This window comes from Mauremys reevesii, linkage group 3, assembly GCF_016161935.1.
Source record: "Mauremys reevesii isolate NIE-2019 linkage group 3, ASM1616193v1, whole genome shotgun sequence".
Lineage (NCBI taxonomy): Eukaryota > Metazoa > Chordata > Testudines > Geoemydidae > Mauremys > Mauremys reevesii.
Genome location: NC_052625.1, coordinates 71,347,160 through 71,367,441, shown reverse-complemented (window position 1 = coordinate 71,367,441; position 20,282 = coordinate 71,347,160). Strand labels below are relative to the sequence as shown.

The window sequence follows — 20,282 nt, the reverse complement described above, 5'->3', positions numbered from 1 at the left end:
TTGCAAATCTGACAGGAAATAAAAGTTGGATTAAAAAAAAAAAAACCACAACAATTTCCATCTGTACAATTTATGACGTAGCAGCAGGAAATACAGGTAATTAAGAGAAGTAACATCTTTCATAAATTAGCCGTTTTAAAAGAGGTATTTTATGAAGGTTGGAGGCAAACTCCAGGGATTGGAAGCCATTTTATTGCACCGCCATGTTGTTGGCATGTGTTGGTAGTATTAATACCCATCCCCCTCCCCATGGAATAATTTGGAAGAAACTCCATGTGGGGAACCTCATGCACTTTCTCTCCCTCAAACCGTCTATAGTGGCATTTTCTGAGGGAGGGGGCAATTGGGCCTAGGCTGTTTAAATGGGATAAGCTTCCTTACAAATGGCCTGATCATGGCCCAGCTCTGGGGAGCCATACAGGGTGTAAGAGGGAGTAAGACCTCCCCCCTGGCCCCTGTGCAGCCTTTTTGCAGTTACTGCTGCAGGCATAAGGGTGAATTGAGGGGGCGGGGAATCCGCTAATTCTACCCCTTCTCCCACTCTGCACAAGAATTGTCAGTCTTAACTCCACCCCATAATGTTTCAGCCAGCATAGTATCAGATTATTATCTCCAGGGAGGGAGTTGATGGGGAATAGTGAAAGAATTGTGGTTCACAGAAGACCGATTCCTTCTCCGAGTTACCCCTCTGGTGGCACAGCTATGCATCTCCCCTCATACTGGGCTAACAGCAAATGCTTAATCTAACCCTAAATTTTCTTTTTCTTGACTTTCTGTGTCCTGCCAAACAGCTTGCACATCTTAGTTATGAGGCTTTCAAGGTTCATTCTGACCCCAGGGGAATTTGCCTGTCTGAAGAGCCCCCTGGCATTCAAAAAGGGTTAGCTTATCTGCACAGCGATATGCTATCCTGTGACTTGCTTTCTCTAGTTGAAATGGGAGAATTCCTCATGATCACTGGTAGACAGTAGGAGAAAGGCAAGAGCGCTAAGAGAGGTTAGATGCAGAGTCCTTGAATGTTTCTTGTAACACTATATAATACCTACTTTTATGAAAAGTGGGTCAGTAATAAAATGAGGGAAGCCATGCTTTAAGTATATAGCAGCAGTTCTAGTAGAAACCACATTTTACCTGGCCACTTCTATTTAAAATGGATCATTGCATACTTGGACCTGCAGCTTCCACATGAGTGCAGGTGCAGCCCCTGAGGGGGGGACACATTTCCTCTCCCTGAATGTTTGACTATTCTGTGAATGTTCCCCTTAGAAATGCTGCAGGGCTTGTGGTTTCCCCATATCTTTTACCTTTTTAAATGTAATTGCTCCTCTGCTCAAGAGGCACCTTTATAGGAAACAGGACTCAGCTATAGACCATGTAATAGGACTTGTGAGGCAGATTTGATCTGTACTTTGTCTGCCTTGGTATACTGCTTCTCTGTATACTTAGAGTTCTGTTTCTTCAGTGGACTACATAGTTCAGCGGGGCACTGGCAAATGAAAGAACAGAAAGCATAACAAGGCCAGATCAAAACATGTATCTCCCAAAAGTCTAAGTGGTTGAAGAAGCTTAGGGACACACTCGCCTATGTTTATTAAATTGTTTTCTGTGGGGATTTTACTGCTCAAGTGAAGGAGCCATTAGCAGAGGCTTGATAGGGCAGATTTCCTGTTTGTAATAAAGCTTTGATTGTTGCCAGAACCCGCCCCCCCACAATTCTTATTTAATATTTCTTTTGAAGAGAGGAAGGTTAAAATGTGGACTACAAATGTTCAGGTCCAGGCACTGCCATTGCCCTGCAAATGAAGTTCAAAAGGTAGGGAAAGAATGAGCACTATTGAGTGAGTGGCTGAAAGGAGGCGGGAGGGAGGCCAATTGTCTGAGTAAGTGGTGCAGTTGTTTGCCTTTCATAAGGAAACCATGGAAAGATTAAAAATCCCTTCAAACATACTGCACCCTAATTCAGGAGATACCATTCTTAGGAGCCAGGAATCACAGGAAAATGGCTTGGAGTTGAGGTGAATTCACGGTTACTGGGATGTAAAGCTAGCAGGGGCGGCTCTAGACATTTCGCTGCCCCAAGCAAGGCGGCATGCCGCGGGAGACGCTTTGCCGGTCGCCGGTCCCGCGGCTCCGGTGGACCTCCCGCAGGCGTGCCTGCGGAGGGTCTGCTGGTCCTGCGGCTCCACCGAACCCTCCACAGGCACGCCTTTGGGAGGTCCAACGGAGCCTCCTGCCGCCCTCCCAGCGACTGTCAGAGCGCCCCCCGTGGCATGCCACCTCAAGCACGCGCTTGGTGTGCTGGAGTCTGGAGCCGCCCCTGAAAGCTAGGTGGTAGTGTGCGCTTCCCTGCTGCTGTCAAGTATGCCACTTGTACCTCCCAGCACTCCAGGAGGATTCACCCTCATCGGAGGGATGCTTACACTGGCTGAGGGTGGCTTTAATTTGCAGTTGTGCCTCCACAGAGGCTGAGGGGTGCACTCAATTTGTAGCTGCTGCTGCTGTTTAAGGATGTAGGGTGTGACTGCAGAGACCACAGGCCATTGTCTATTTTGGAAGGTGGGGTTCTGGATTGCACGGAGTGGCAGGCTACAGTCAGCACCAGACACTGGTTGCTGTTGTTAGTTATGTAATGTTTAAATAAAAACACTTTGTGCTATATACAAGCTCCCTGTCCTTTAATAAAGAGAATAACGCATCCTTGCCACCCTTGTGATGCCCCACTTTGGCCAGGACCACCCACACTCTGAGCTGCACTCACTCCCTTTGGCTACTTGACAACAGAGTAGGTTGCGGTATCCCTCATGGAGGATTTTCCACTCCCCTGGACCCAGTGTTCTGCATGATGCTGGAGTAAACCAGGGATAAATCTAACTCAGTGACCATCTCCAGAGTGTCTGTTTATTTCCTTAGGGTGTAATAAGGAAGCCAATGAATCTCTGCTTTCTTCACCAGGCAGTACACAGTATGTCTGCATGAAACATACCAGACAAGGAGCAGAATCCAGCAGATAGTGTGTAATGTGAGTTTTCAGTCCAGGAGCACATGGCTCCTACCTAGCAAAGGAATGTGTTCTGAGGGGAACTCTTGTCTAGCGGCTACTCACTTTACACTTGGCTTCTGCATCAATAGTGGATTGTTGTAGCCAAGGACCTCAAGCTGTCATTGTTTAATACGCCATTGCAGGAGGAAAAAAAATCTAGCCTAGTGACCCTGGGTAAAGCCATGGTACCGTAGGCTACAACAATCCCTTCAGTTGCGGCTGCTTATTATTTATTCCCTGAATTCTTTCCCCTGTGAGTTGTTATGGCCTAAGTCCAAATAAAAGCCTGGCTGCCATCTGGCTGTGTTAAGTGGCTTGAGACAGATACATGATGCAGTGTGAGTTCTTGGTGCTCTGCAGTATGTGTAGGGGTTTGAAAAGTCACTTCTCCTCCAATGGCCTCAAATTACAACCCCCATTTTACTTTGATAAATGATGGTCTTTCTGGGAAAAGGGGTTGCTCCTCCTTTTCACCCTGTACCCTGAAGTACCAACTTTATTATGATAGTTGGGTGAATAGCAGAGTATGGCCCTGTCCTAGGCTCTCCTGAACCAATGACTAATGAAGAAAGCTCATCTGATTTTTACCACATTAAATTAATATTCAGATCAAAAGGGCCATGTTGGCTTTAAAATCACCTGGCTCAACAACAGGCACTGTCAGAGTTAGGAACATGGCCAGGCTTCTTGGGTTACAGCAAGAGACATCCTTCCTCCCTGTCCCAATTTCACCCAGAGTGGTCACTGGAAGAAGCCGGTTCTTTTTATCTTGCCTGCTAGGTTCTGATTGGCTTCTGTCTGCTCCCAGTCCTTCTAGCTGCTGGAGGACCAATCCTTGATTCTGCTTGCTGCTGATCCTGAGTGGCCTTTTTGGCAGTTCTTGGAGGACTGAACGTGGTGCTTTTCTTCCCAAAATGACACCACCTTTGGGCAGGATGTGCTAAGTTAGCAGGGCTTTTGCCTTCAATCTCAAGAGTCTCAGCAAGTGGCTTGCACCTGGGGGAAATTGCTTAGATCAAGTCTGAGAGGAGGTCCAATAGTTTGTATAAGAACATAAGAACATAAGAAAGGGCCGTACCGGGTCAGACCAAAGGTCCATCTAGCCCAGTATCTGTCTACCGACAGTGGCCAATGCCAGGTGCCCCAGAGGGAGTGAACCTAACAGGCAATGATCAAGTGATCTCTCTCCTGCCATCCATCTCCATCCTCTGACGAACAGAGGCTAGGGACACCATTCTTACCCATCCTGGCTAATAGCCATTTATGGACTTAGCCACCATGAATTTATCCAGTCCCCTTTTAAACATTGTTATAGTCCTAGCCTTCACAACCTCCTCAGGTAAGGAGTTCCACAAGTTGACTGTGCGCTGCGTGAAGAAGAACTTCCTTTTATTTGTTTTAAACCTGCTGCCTATTAATTTCATTTGGTGACCCCTAGTTCTTGTATTATGGGAATAAGTAAATAACTTTTCCTTATCCACTTTCTCCTTCGGAAGTGGGTATTCACCCACGAAAGCTCATGCTGCAAAACGTCTGTTAGTCTATAAGGTGCCACAGGATTCTTTGCTGCTTCTACAGAACCAGACTAACACGGCTACCCCTCTGATACTTGATTTTATTGTGTTTCACCTAAAAATACTGCCTTGGGCTTTTATGGTAGGTAATGCATGCTGTGATTGCTTCTCATTAGTTTTATGAAACATGATGGAGATAACAAACAAAAGTAAGGCTACTAAACTTCCTTCCAAAATATTTATGATGCTTGTGGTGTATAGGGAGTTTGGATAAGGTACCCTTTAAATATAACTTCATTATCTAGTCATCTTTTAGAATGATCTCTTTTAGAAGAAGAATTCCTTTCTTTCTGAAATGCTAAGCCAGACAGGCATGTCCTTAAGATTTAATATTGGATGGAAACCTCTATGCTGTTTTGAAAGAAAGAATAGATTGCCCAGGAAAAGTGTGTGTGTGTGTGTGTGTGTGTGTGTGTGTGAGTGTGAGTGAGAGAGAGAGTTCTATTATCATCTTCCTGTGGCTAGCAATCTTGTCTCTTCCTATCTAGCACTGAAGGATCTAGCACTGAATACTGCAGATTGTGTCAAATAGCCTTCAGTAACAGGTTTTTAGCTTAAATTCAGTATCTCAGACACTGATAGTCTGTGCATCTAATTTGTTAAGTAGTTGCTGAATTTAACTAGATTTAATGGTGGCCCCCAAATGTTCTGCCTCCCTCCAAAGCAAGGCAAACTTCAGCCATGACATAAGTAATAATATTTTGCTTTTCTGCAGCAGCTTCCAGTTGAAGATCTCAACTGAATGCTTTACAAACATTAATGAATTGCATCCTACTATATAAATACTATTAACCTCATTCTACAAATGGAGAAACTTAGGTGCCCTGAGGTTTAGTTAATAGGGGGTGAGGATAGAACCCTGGCTGGCTAACATCAAGTTCTGTGGTTAAACGACAAGACAACGTTTTTTTTCTCCTAAAGTAGAGAATTTAAATCATGATCTATCACCAGCCATTGCTCTACACTCTGAGGATGTGGCAAAAAAGGAGGTGGAGGGAGGTGTCTCATTTTTATAACAGAACAACAAATGGGGCCTGAGGAGTGACACATGTTTTGTCCCACATACACTCAGAAGCTTTTGTTGTAGCATGAAAGCCTGCATTGTTCCATGCTTTGTCTTTTGCTGCTGATCGAGGCAATGATGTGCTGCCAATATTTTAACAAAAGACTTTCTCAAAATGTGTCCTATTGACTTGTGTTAACCCATGGGTACAAGGAATGCATGTATTCACAGAGGAGAGAGGTGAGAGAATGGGAAAATATATTCGGGTCTTTTAATCCATAATGCACTCTCATCACCAGTCTATAGTTGGGGGTTGGACGGCAACATCACTGAACAGCCTAATGTATATTAGGTGCACTTGCTGGGCATACTTCGATACTTTGTTTCTGAAAAACAGACTGATTGTGTTGATGCTAGATCAGAGGATTTGACTTAGAGTGGCAGGGAAAGGAAATGCTGGAAGCGTTACTGCAGGTGTCTGCCCTGTGAATTTTTGTTTTTTTAAATATCTGACACCTCATGTTCTAAAGGCAAACTATTTTCTTCTCAAATATATATATTTTAAGTCCCATATATAAATGTCAGAGTTGGCAGGGATAAATTAGCACCATCTTAAGAAGAGAATGAAGTGCACCAGTGGGCAGGAAATCTGCAACTCGCTCTGTTTGATACAATAATTTTGACGAGAGTCATGTGGGATTCCTTCCACTTACCACTGTAGCCATATCCGATAAAGAGGAAAATGCAATAACGTTAGCTTTGAATCAGTTGTTTATAGATTCCCAGCTCTGAATTACCTGTGCCCTTCCTCTCATGAATAGTCACCTTGACATCAGTGGGAATGAGTGGGGGTTGTCAAGATTGGTCTCCTAGTGCAGACACAGCAGCCCGGATTCTCCGCTGTACTCTAGCCCCTTTTCACGGCTCCTGTGGTATAAAGGGGCCAGAAAGCTCAATTCCCCCAGCTAGCAGCTTCCTGGGTACAGAGCGATCCTGTGGGTGGCATATAGGCAGCCATACTCCTGAGTGTCAGGGGGGTGTGCTCACCATGGAATGGCATGTAGGCAGCTGTGGGGTGGCACCATAAATTCAAGCCTTTCAAGAAGAGCTTGGACTTACACTGGGGGGGGCATGTACATCCCCAGCAAGGTCCAAAATTTGGGGGGTTCAAAAGTGGCATGAAACCACCTTGGCCCTTCACCACCCTTGTGCTGTATATTCTGAGAGGCACAACTCCGAATCTGGCCTGGTGTTCTAGAGTTTGCTCTCCAGTTTCTGGTGGGTAGGTGGGTGGAGCTGGGATTAGCAAACTTCTGCTCTAGAAATAGAATGCCTGCTCTTGACAGATGTATAAATATCACCAGCCATTTACTGGCTTGGGCAACAATTGATGAGAGGGGTGTGTGCGGATAAAGGAAGGAGATCTGTTGACCACTGCCTGTCCTGCAGAATATGGTGGTAATCATTACACAGATGTTTCACATATGCAGATTTGAACAGCAGTACCAACCTTTTAGCATGGATAAAGCACTGGACTGGGACTCAGGAGACGTGTTTTATTCCTGCCTTTGCAAATGGCAACCTGGGTGAATTTGGGCAAATCAATTCCTTTCCTGTACCTCAGTTTCCCCCATCTGTAAACTCGGTATAATGATACTCCCTTTGTGTAGTCCTTTGAGATCTACTGATGAAAAATGCTACATAAGAACTATGTGGTGGTGGTGGTAGTAGTAGTATACTGGTGCAGTGTTACAAAAAGCTTTACTGAAAATCCTGAAAAATGGTATTAGTGTACACTTATGCATAAACAAAGCTCCTTTGTACTTCACAAAAGGATATTCATCTCCTCAACTCAACTCTATTTGTCTTCTCTATCCATTCCCTACATTTTATGGTATCCCAGAAACTCAGATTTAATATATTTGTTATTTCCAGCTTCTTGCCGAATCCCTTTGATCAATATTTTAGTGTAAGAAAAAGAGACTTGATTTTAAGACCTTTGTTTTCATGTATTGAAAGGCACAAACGTGCTACTTGCTGATTCAGTGTGTGTGTGTGTGGGTGGGGGGACATTCTCTTTTTATGTCTTTTCAAAGTCACCCCATGTCTACCCAGTGAGTATTTGAGCATTTTTTAGTCCTGGTCTGAGGAACATGGTCTCACTTCCCTGTTTTTAAAAATGGATTGAGGCCAGTATACAAAATGTCCAATCAGATTTTGAAGAGGCATGAGGTCATACCCTCCAGAAAGCATCCAGAATCGGTTTGATACTTTTATTTCTAACATTTTTTGTTGTGCTGTTAATGCTCACAGCTCTGCATTCATGTACATCCATGACCTTCCTACTCTTAGTGTCTCCACAAGTGTGGAGACTGTTTAGCTGCAGTTTATCTACAGATGAGGTGAAGGATATTTTCTGGCTGTCACAATTTTTGAGACAGTAGAATCAATATTTGTGTCACAGTTGGCTACAAGTGCATCTTGTCAGCCACACAGTCCTGCTCTTTTAGAGATCTGTGGCGGCTAAAACAATACAAATATGTTGCAGAAGCTGTGGAAATCCTTATCTGGTTCATGGAAGTGTGCGGAGAAACTACAATTTCAAATTGCAACTGAGATAAGTCAACTCATCCACTTCTTATCTTTCATCAACTCCATAGTTCCTATGGGAGGCTATACCAGCCCCATATTTCTTGTTGGCCGTGACTGTTGATTAATGGCAGTCTCCCTGAGTTTAGGTATGTGGGGTGGAGGATGCAAGAGAAGGTTAAGCTTAGATGTGTACTCCCATCCTCCGCTGATGACCACTCCAGCAGCCGACAGCCTAGTTCTGTTGAATAATTGGGTGAGACAGGGCACGGTTGTGAGGAACTTACTCATTGCCTAGCTGGGTTTGTGAGGGTTGCGAGAAGCATGGACTGACTGATTATTGTGTGGAACAGTTTTAGATGTCACAAGGGAGGCAGACACTTTATCGCTTTGTAGCACGCTGGAGAGTCCTGTTTGGTTGTAGTGCATGGTAGAAATGCAGGAGACATCCTGGAAGCCAAATTAAAACTATGACGTATTAGTAATAGTAGTATAAAAATTTAAATCTAAGACTCCAGCAATTCCTTCTGAGTGCACTATTCATTCCATGCACTAGATCAGCAAGACGGGGTGGGGGTGAGGGGGTTCAATATGTGGATGAGAAGATGTTGCAGTGCAACCTCTACTGCCTACACTGGCTCCCCTTGGAATATAAAGTCAAACTCAAGATCCTTATCTTCAAGGCGTACAATTGGCTGGGCCAAGAATGTCTAAAAAGAAGGCCTAAAGTTGAGGGATGAGGTCCATCTCCTCGGGCACAATGGAATCATCCACCCTAAGGATAAAGTTTGTTTTATAAGGGGTCAGTCCAAGACATTAGAATGAGCTTTTGCTGGAGCTAAGAATTACCACAAACCTCAGTTTTTCCTTTTCAAGTGCAAAGCACACGTCAGCTTCACCTTCAGTAATTAAAATACGTAGCACCACAAACATTAAATACATATTTAAAAATCCCTCACATAATTCCTCCCCCATCTCCTCTCTACCCAGGGAGAAAGATAAGACTGCATTGGATAGTTTCTAGTCACATTGCTTAATGCACTTCTAGAAGACACTAAGATACTATGGCGACGAGGGTGGCATAAGAACCAGAGCAGAATAGAATAGATGGACATAGGACACTAGAAAACCTTTTGTGGAAGGAAGAAGCTCTACCATAGAGGAAACCAGTTGCTAGCAGTAGTTTGTGGGGACTATTTAAACTATGATTTGGAGGGATCCAGCAGTGCAGAGGTGCACTCAGATAGGTATGCAAAAACTGTGTGCCACAAGGAAAGAAGAGAAGGGCATTTGTTCAGGACTAGGAGTGTCTGAGGTACAATAGAGGATTATGAAGTACTGACATAGGTCAAAGCAAAAGCAGAATTTCCGGCTAGAAACTTAAACTGAAAAATAATCACACTTGTGCTGAGCTGCTCTGTAAGGGCCTGACTCAGCTTCCATTGAAGTCCAAGGGAGTCTTTCAATTGATTTTAGTGGGAGCTGGATCAGGTCCTAGTCAAACAGTATCTGTTCTTCCTGGCACCTAGAAAAAAATTGCTTTTTGTTCTCTACACGGTTATAGGCATCAACACTCAACCCAGAGAGGCTTGAATGGGACGGAGATTTTACTGGACAAAATTTCCTCATTTGCCTTGATAGACTTTCCATTTATATGGTACAGGACATAATGCTAACAGGAGAAAACGATTACTATAGTGGGATATCAGGAGAGAGAAATCCAATGGTATTGAAAACCCTCTAGGAAAATCAATGAGAATTAGACTGCGTGGCTATAACGTTGGGTTCCAAGAGAATAAATAGTCCACTTGGACCCTGAATGACACTTTCCTTCACTTCTCAGATTGTTTGGGCTGCTGTAAAAAGAAATGTCACCGGAAATACTTGATACACTAGTGCTGGTTTCTTTAACAAACGCAGATGTATGTTTTTCTTTAATAATAAATATCTTGTTACATTTCTAATATTAGCCCATCATCCAGTTCACATTTGCCCTGAATAAAATGTAGGTTCTCAGTACCAGTACAGTACTCGCTGATCTTTGTGGTTGTTTTCGCTAATAAATAAGCATTGGCTAATGTCGTTGTGCCCTGCTGTGCTGAAACTGAGCAAGGATAATGGTTTACACTTTCCCCTCCAAATGGAAGGAAGACCACAGACATAATTGCAACGTACAATGTCAGGGGGTAATCTTTTATCACATTACTTTTAATGAAAATGAGGTAAGGACTGGGACAGAATGCTGCTAAATAGCACCATGGAAGCAATAAGCTCATTCACTGAGCCGCAAAAGTGTGGCACATGTACCAGTCCTCTTCCATTTCTTCCCCCTCCCCCAAAAAAAGTTAGATCACATTTCAGAGGAGTGAGGCAGCAGGCTACATCTAATGAGCCTTCTCTGTCTTTCTGTCCTCAGATCTCCCAGCTGATGACAGAGACTAGCCGAGAGGGGCTGACTGAAGCAGTGCTGAACCGCTACAATGCAGATAAGCCCTCCTTGTACAGCTTCCCTGGTTCCCAGAGCACCTATGTCGCCAGTGAAACGTCAACGGGCACCTCAGTGGCGGCCTCTTTTTTTGCCAGGTAAGAGAGACTTTTCACCTGTTCTCTTCCACAGCGATTTGGAATTCCTTGATCCAGTTTAGGTATGTTGAAAGGGCTGGTGTAAATGCAACAGAAAAGGGATGACTTGGATACCCTTCTGCACTGGAGTTCTGAGCTGTATAATTGGGATTCAGGCTGTACAGTAGGTTTTTGTATGTGCCTCACATACTATTGCTGTATGAACATTTATTTGTTAAAAGATGAAATAGGATTACTACGTTCCTCCCTGTTTGTATTGGACCATAGAATCTGAGTGACCAAAATGGCCTGTGTGAACCTGGGTGGCCGGATGGAATAGAAGGATCTCAGCGGCGTACCATAGGATGGTTGGGAATAGCAAATATTGATGTATGTTGCCAATGTGATCTATACATATAGTTATTTCCACATTTTGCCAAAGGAAATGGATGCTGGATTAAACATTTAAAAAACATTTAGGGCCAGATCCTAAGCTGGTGTAAATCAGCCTGGCTCCATTGACTCTGTTGACTTACCCTCGGATAGGATCTGGTCCTCCATTTATTAAATGTCTTACAAAAGTCAAACTTAGATAAATTTTAAACATATCTGTATTTAGCCACAGCTGAAATTTGTGTCGCCAACTGTAAGCACCCACCTCTTTTCAACAGAGAGACTCTTCTTAACAGGCAGTATGATCTATTGCCCAGAGCATACCTAGAGCTGGGGTCTAGTCCTGTGTCTGCCACAGACTTGCTGTGTAACTTTGAGCATGTCTGTGTTTTAACCTGTCTGTACTTCAGTTTCCTCTTCTGTAAAATGGGGATAATAATGCTCACTTTTGTAAAGTGCTTTCGGATATTGGGTCTTTTAAAACACTATACTACTACTACTTTGGAGTTGCACTATTGACTTTTTAAGTTTTTTTGCAGAAGTTTCCTGAATAGGGAGAACACCAATAACCAAGCAATTTACTGAAATGAATTGTACAACTGGCTGGAGAACAACAATTCTATTTCATGGCAGCTTTTTAGGTTTGAAATTTGTTTTTCAAACCTAAAAAGTTTCATTCATTGGAATGAAAATGAAACCTTTGGAAAAAAATTTGGAAAATACAATTGTGTCAAAATGTTCATTTTCAGATCAGAAAAGTCAGGTTTCTGATTCAAATTGTTGTTTGTCTGCCTTTCTCTCTGGAATTGACCAGCAAGTCCATGCTAGACCTCACTTAAACTAAAAATTTTCAAATGGGAAGATTTCTGGATATATTTCCGTGGAGCGAAAATGTTTCACAACAACAACAAAAATATATAATCTTCCAACCATCTCTAGTGAATTGTTAACAAGAATTGCTTAATAAATAGGCAAACGAGCTCTTAAATGAAAAGGATCCAGGCCCATCGTCAGGAGCGGCAAGAGTTTTGGAAACTTAAAACTCCTATTGATAGAACAGTAGATTTTTGGGCCAAATGAATCTGATGTTATTATATTGAAGTCTTAAGAGTAAGGTGACCAGACAGCAAGTGTGAAAAATCGGGACAGAGGATGGGAAGGTAATAGGAGCCTATATTAGAAAAAGTCCCAAAAATCAGGACTGTTCTTATAAAATCAGGACATCTGGTCACCCTACTTAAGAGTTGCATCATGGATGACTTTGTCCCTAAGGCCTGGTCTACACTAGGACTTTAATTCGAATTTATCAGCGTTAATTCGAACTAACCGCTCAACCGTCCACACCAGGAAGCCATTTAATTCGAACTAGAGGGCTCTTTAGTTCGAATTTGGTACTCCACCCCGGCAGGTGGAGTAATGCTAAATTCGCACTTGCTAGCTCGAATTAGGCTTGGTGTGGATGCTAATCGAACTTAGCAGCTCCGGGAGCTATCCCACAGTGCACCACTCTGTTGACGCTCTGGACAGCAGTCCGAGCTTGGATTCTCTGGCCAGCCACACAGGAAATGACCCGCGAAAATTTGAATTCATTTTCCTGTCTGGGCGGTTTGAATCTGACGTTCTGGTTGCACATCGGGGCGAGCTCCGCAGCACCTGCAACGATGCAGAGCTCTCCAGCAGAGGAGTCCGGGCAATCCCAGAATAGAAAGAGGTCCCCAGCATGGAGTGACCGGGAAGTCCAGGATCTGATCGCTGTGTGGGGCGAGGAGTCTGTGCTCTCGGAGCTGCGCTCCAACAAGCGGAACGCGAAGACGTTTGAGAAGGTTTCTAAAGCCATGAAAGACAAAGGATACAGCCGGGATGCGATACAGTGCCGCGTGAAAGTGAAGGACCTAAGACAAGGGTATCAAAAGTCAGAGCGGCAAACGGACGCCCGGAGCCCAGCCCCAGACATGCCGCTTCTACGAGGCACTGCATGCCATTCTAGGTGGCTCTGCCACCAGTGCCCCACCAGTGACGGTGGACTCCGAGGACGGAATAGTGTACCGGGACAGTTCCCCCTCCCTGTTCGCCGATGGGGAAGATGAGGAAGGGTCTTTAGAGGACGGCGCAGGCGACATCGAACCCACTCCCGCTTTCCCTGACAGCCAGGATCTCTTCATCACCCTCACAGAGATCCCCTACCAACCGTCCCTGCCGTTAACCAGGACTCGGAATCAGGGAAGGATCAGGCGGTAAGTGCAACACACGTATAAACATTTATTTTTATAACATTGTTATAGAAAAATAGAAACAGTATTTACAAAATTCTAAATATTAAACTATAATATATATTAAATTATATGAAGAGAAGGTCCACACAAATGGACTTTAAAAATTCTAAATATTTACAATTTAAAACATTCTAAATATTAAACTATAATATATATTAAACTATATAAAGAGAAGGTCCACACAAATGGGGATAGAAAAATAGTCCTCTAGCGACATTTCTACGAAGGTGTCATTCAGTTCCTCGCAAAGCCTCCGCATGAGGTTCGTCGGAAGAGGTCGCTTGTTGGGCGCTCCGTGGAAGCAGACTCTTCCACGCCAGGACATCCGAATATAGAGTGGAACCATCGCCTCTACTAGCATTGCTGCATATGGTCCTGGTCTGTGCAGTGCGTCCGTAACATGCGGTCTTTCTGGGCACGAGTGACCCGCCTCAGGGTGATCTCGGTCTGCAAATACTGCATCTAAGTAGGGCAATTAGTGTAGTGTTACTATTGTTAATGGTTTACAATTAGGTTGCATAACAATGACCTCGCCTAACAGCCACGTGCGAGGCCACAGAGAACAAGCATGCATTGATCGTTCCCGTGCGCTGGCGGGAGGGGCTGCAAAAGGATTATCCTTTCTGCTTTGCACATTGCCTTTAGCAGGAGATCACAGCTAACCAGTAACTGATAAGCAGTATGTACTGTAAGGCTTACCAGGACTTTGTGCAAGAGGGATGCAGCTATCTTTCCTCGCTTGTGCGCTCTCCAGTGCAATGGCGCCGCCAATGAGAGCGTATTCCGAAATCTCGGACTAGTTCTGAGATCTCCTGAGACTTGGTTCCCTCTTTGGTCTTGTTCACTGAAACTGACTAGACTGTGTTTACTGTTGGCAAACATGTATGTGTTCAAGGAAATCACCTACTTTTTCACATCACACAGCTTCGGCTCCTTCCCGGACTGCCGCCATCCGCAGAGGCTGGCTCGGATTAGACGCCGAAAGAAAAGACAAGGGACGACATGTTCCAGGAACTGATGGCCAGCTCCAGAGCGGAGGCGGCAGAGCAGAGACAGTCGAGGAGAGCCTGTGTCAGCAGCATCGCACACACCTGGAACGGGAGGATAGGTGGCGGCAGGAAGACCAGCAGGCGACTCAAACGCTGCTTGGTCTAATGAGGAGCAAACGGAGACGCTCCGGCGCCTTGTAGATGTTCTTCAAGACCGCAGTCAGGAGGAGAGAGCCCCCTGCAGTGCATCTGCAACCGCCTCCAACGCCAAGAAGTCCTGTCCCCTCACCCAAAGTGACAAGACGGAGGGGCGGTAGGGGCCGTGAGAACTGTCCCTGCACCGCAGCACACCGATAATGTTAGAGACAACTGTCGCTGTAAATTTGTACAAGCTCTTTCTTTACAGCATCAACCAGTCCCAACTCCAAGTTCAAACCCCCACTGAGTAATACATTAATAAAAGCGGTTTTGTGTTACTGACTGTTGACGTCACGTTTCTGGTGTCCGTAGACTTTCTGTTGGTCTGTGGGGGGGGGGGGGAAATTGTAATGTCACTGCATAGCCCACAGTGCCATGCTACAGACTTGGCTGCAGGGTCAACTGCAGGGCACACACAGACTGCAGTCACTAGGCACCAGGGACAGTCTGTGTGGTGTATGCCCCGGTCTTTCCTTGAGGTGTATGCTTGTGCAGGGTCCTGGTGCCTGACATCCCGAATGTAAAGGCAGGCTTCCTTCACATGCATTTGGACCGTAGTCACGATCCTCCCGGTGCCCCGAGCCCCAAAAATAGACCTCATCCAGGGGCAGATACTCACCCTTCCCCACACCCTCACCCTTCCAACGCCCAAACCCACAGCCGTCATGGTAACCCCTATCCAAGGACGGCACCCTCGCCTTCCTGCAAACCCACCCATCAGTGCACACCTTAACCAGCACAGAATGCTTCCATGTTTCAACGAATAAACAGAAATGCAAAGTCAACGAAAGATTTATTATTAATTACTAAAACATGTCCTTAGTTTTAAAACGTCCTTGGGAAGTGGGGAAAACTTGGTTTATGATCAGGCTCTCTTAAAATCAAGTGGACAGTCACAGGTTACCCTGCTCTGCGAGGAAACTCGCTTTCAAAGCCTCCCTGATGCATATCGCTTCCCGCTGGGATATTCTCTCAGCACGGGTGTCTGGCTGATCGTAAACAGCAGCCAGGCGATTTGCCTCAACCTCCCAAGCGGCCCAAAAGGTCTCGCCCTTGCTCTCACAGAGATTGTGGAGCACACAGCAAGCAGCAATAACTACGGGGATATTCTTTTCGCTGATGTCCGAGCGAGTCAGTAAGGTCCGCCATCTCCCCTTGAGACGTCCGAAAGCACACTCCACCACCATTCTGCACTTGCTCAGCCGGTAGTTGAAGAGTTCCTTTTCAGTGTCCAAGGCGCCTGTATAGGGCTTCATGAGCCAGGGCATTAGCGGGTAGGCCGGGTCCCGAGGATCACTGTAGGCATCTGCACATCCCCAACCGTTATTTTGTGGTCCGGGAAGAAAGTGCCTGCCTGGAGGCGTCTAAACAGACCAGAGTTCCTGAACACGCGTCATGAACCTTGCCCGCCCACCCGACGTTGATGTTGGTAAAACGTCCCCTATGGTCCACCAAAGCTTGCAGCACCATTGAAAAGTAGCCCTTCGGTTAATGTACTCGCTGGCCTGGTGGGCTGGTGCCAGGATAGGGATGTGAGTCCCATCTATAGCCCCACCGCAGTTTGGGAATCCCATCGCGCGAAGCCATCTATGATGGCCTGGACATTTCCGACAGTCACTACCTTTGAGAGCAGTTGCTCAACGATTGCGTGGGCTACTTGAATGACAGCAATCCCCACGGTAGATTTGCCCACGCCAAAGTGGTTCGCTACTGACCGGTAGCTGTCTGGCGTGGCAAGTTTCCAGAGGGCTATGGCCACTCGCTTCTGCACAGTCAGGGCTGCTCGCATCCTTGTGTCCTGGCGCTTCAGGGCAGGGGACAGCAAGTCACACAGTTCAAGGAAAGTGCCCTTACGCATCCTGAAGTTTCGCAGCCACTCTGTGTCATCCCAGACCTGCAGCACTATGCGGTCCCACCAGTCTGTGCTTGTTTCCGGGCCCAGAATCGCGTTCCACACCATGAACTTGACCCATTGCCACCATGATCTCCACTGCCCGGCGTACCCTGCTTTGTGAGAGGTCTGCGCCACTCTCCTCACCGTGCTGCCGGAGCCTCTCGCCCGGTTTCTCAGCATCTGACTGTGGAAGAGGTGGGCGATAATGTGCGAGGAGTTGACAATGGCCATAAGTGCAGCGATGATCGCAGCGGGCTCCATGCTCGCAGTGCTGTGGCGTCCACGCTGTAACCGACCAGAGAAGGGCGCGAACAGATTTCCCGGCGCTTTCAAGGAAGACAGGGAGGGCGGGATTGACGGTTCAATGACACATTTTCCCCCAGCATGCATTGGGGAAATCCCACAATTCAAATGGGCAGCGGGGAGTGCGGGAACTGTGGGATAGGTTCCCACAGTGCACCGCTTCCAAAGTCGAAGCTGGCCCTGTGAATGTGGACTAAGAAGTTCGAATTTGTGTATTTAGTATGGATACACAAATTCGACTTATTAAGGTCGAATCCACAAATTCGACTTAAGTAGATTCGAAATAGTCCTGTAGTGTAGACAAGCCCTTAGTTTTGAAGTGTGTTTCATTCAGGGACGGTTGAATACATTTGGATAAAATAAGAGCTCGCTTGAACCTTCACTCATAACTCAAACCAAAAACCAAACTGCTATGGAAGTTCAAAAAAAGCTTTCTTTTTTAGAGTTCTATTAAAAAGTGTTCTATTTTAATGCACTTCTGTAACTAGTGGGTTTATTTGGGAACAGATACACAAGTAGTGAAATACTATGGGGTAAGATGAAATAGGATTAATACATTCCTTCTAACATAGCTATAGTCCCTTCTTGTCAGACATCTGAATCTCAAACGTTTGAGTGAATGTATGATGAGTATCTAAACTGAACTTCTGAACCCTTTGAACCCCTGGAGGTCCAGCTGTTATTAATGCCATATGATTCTCTTTCTTTTTAAGGGGAAAAATATTTCAGGTTTCTGAACTTTGAAAACACTAGAGATGGAAAAAGAAATTCCTTTTACTTGATTTGTTCCTTCCCAAGATGAGGGCTGTGCATATTGAGCCAATGTCACTCAATACATTTCATTTATGACAAAAGTTGGATTAAAAACAGCATTTAATAGGAACCGTTGCAGACTGCATTTACCTCAGAACTGGGAAAGCTCTTCCACTTTCCCATTATAAATGTGGTGCTGCAAAGTTGAGCATGGCAGGATGACAGTGGTCCTGCTTTGCTGTCATTTCTACTTAATCACAGGCAATTTCAGCGAGATTTGCCGAGCCTTCTTGCATGGTAATATGCAACTGGAGTGCAGATTTGGATCAGCAATTATTTTAGTAGGACTGACTTAAGTAGATTTATGAAGATGATTTGCCCCATTTGCTAAGTGTTCACTGACTGTTCATGTAGAGAGGATTTATTTTTTCCAAGTAAATTTCACTGAAATGCAGGAAATTAATGAAACCCATTCAAAACACACAGTGCAAATCATAGCATTTAAAGTGGAGCCAGTGGGAAGTTCTTGCTAGTCTCCAGTTCATGATGTGACCTTTTGGATAGGATCTGCTTGTAAGCTAGAAATCACAGAGATGCCACATCTTGTATGTTGGCTCCATATTTTTAAAAAAGCGCACTTTGCTTGACGAAAGTGGACCTATATTTGGGTGCTATATAAAGACATAATATCTTCACACCATAAAGCAGTCCTGTTCTGGGCTTCTGGTTGCATCATATGGAATGATGGCTAAGACATCAACCTAAATCAAGCACACTTTGCTTTACTTACAATGAAGGGAATTCACAGCTCATGCTTTCAGAGTGTAGGGGCCTGATTTTCCCTTGCCGTGCACATGGTGTGGTCATTTACACCTGGATGGGTCTATGAAGCTACCATTAGAATGATAGCATTTTACCTCTTCCCTGCACTTTGCACAGGTGTAAATGATTATAAGAGGCAAGGCAGTGGAAAATCAGACCCACTGGTGTGATGCAGCGTGATGACACGAAGTAGCCAGAATGCCAAGCCTTCTGTTTCCTGTTTAAAGGTGGTGCCTGGACAGAGTAGTAATTATCCACTGTGGTCAGTTGATTTGACATATGTTACTGTACAGACAACATTAACTCCAAGAACTGCCTGGTCAATTTCCTAATTTGAGTCTGGAGAGTAAAGGAGCTCTGTAGAAGCTGCTTTTTTTTATAATCTAAGTAATGACCTATTGTATTTACCCCAAATAGGTAAAACACATCTGTGACTGAATGCACCCCGTATTCACACCCTACTATTGTAATATTGTAATAATCTTTGTACAGCGTGTGCCTTGTGAGGCATCAGAATAGCTCACTGATCAATAATATCCTGGTGAAATGTACGTAGCAATATTTATATGTAAAGTTATGAATGTAAGCTGAAATCATGACTGAAATGTGTTTACCTGACAAGTAAGGGAAGGAGGTAAACCTAGCAAACAACAACATGGAACCTCTTTCACCATGAGACTCCATGTCTGTCCTCACAGTGGGAAGGAACTTTATCTTGGGGCAACTCTCAGGAAAGTGCATTTCAAAGGGTGACTGGACTACAAAAGAGAGGGACAAAAACACCTCAGAGGGTCTCTCTCTCTCTCTCTCCCTTTCTCTCTTTCCCCCTCTTTCACCTGAGACGACAAAGGAAGCAGCCCTTTGATTATGGAATGGCGGGCGAGGGGAGAATCCTGGCTGGAGAATTTGGTCAGCCTTGTTGCTGGGAACATGTGGTGAGGATTTTTCCTTGAACCGAGTCTAGTTTAATTTTTAGCTACTAGAAGATGTCTTGTCTTTATTTCTCCTGTAATCATTTCTGACTTTAATACCTTGTAGTTGTACTCATGTAAAATCTATTTCTTTGTAGTTAAATGAACTTGTTTTATTCTTTAAGCACAACACTGGATCAGTTCTGATTAAACTGAGCTGTTTGATAACTCCAGTTCAAGTAGGAGGCTTTCGAATATTGACCCCTTTCAAGGGTAACAGACCTACAATATCTGAACTGTGCAGAAGAGGGCTGGACAATGTAGACCACATGTTTGGGGGAAAATTCAGGACTGGCCGTGCGTTGGGTCACCCTGCAACTAGTAACCAAGGCTGGCGGAAGCCATAGTGTGGACGGCGTGTTGCTGACAGGCTGCTGGCGTCATTGTTTCTAGACCAGCACTGCAGCTATATGCAGATGCTCAGGGTGTGATCTACAAGTTGTTTGTGAGCGGCCCAGGTTGGAAGTTACAACAGCGAAGTATTGTGAGGCACCCAGGGTTACAGGTCACGTGGTGACACGACCGCTCACTAGTCTGATAGCACGCTGGAATGTGACAGTCTCTCAAGGGATACTTGGATGTAAAAACTCATCCATTTGAAATAAATGACTGAAATGCTTTAGGATGAAGCACACACCAGGTTAAGAACTTTTAAATTTAAATTCAGGTAGAAACAAACTGTAGCAGCATTGGAGCAGGCTGAGAACAGCTGAGCTCTTATCTTTTCTGATCTTCTTAACCAGCACTTATTATGACAGTGATATGCACTAACTTTAGCCCAGGACCAACTGCTAGCCTTGGGGACTCCTCTGAAGACTGCAGTGACTCTTGGCCTTCTGCAAGCCTGGAGACCTGTCAATCATCTCAATATGTGATTGTCATGTTTAATGATTGACAGGTCTCCAAGCCAATTAAAAG

General features: G+C 44.9%; 1 protein-coding gene across 5 annotated transcripts in view; it reads left to right on the top strand.

Moving 5' to 3' along the window:
* The window catches only part of KIF26B (kinesin family member 26B), a 408,888-nt gene that overhangs the window by 148,678 nt on the left and 239,928 nt on the right, over window positions 1-20,282 (top strand). For all 5 annotated transcript variants that reach the window (XM_039530789.1, XM_039530788.1, XM_039530787.1 and 2 more), the window contains one exon: window positions 10,623-10,789. In XM_039530789.1, the coding sequence (XP_039386723.1) occupies window positions 10,623-10,789 (167 nt within the window). The remainder of the gene's footprint in view (window positions 1-10,622; window positions 10,790-20,282) is intronic.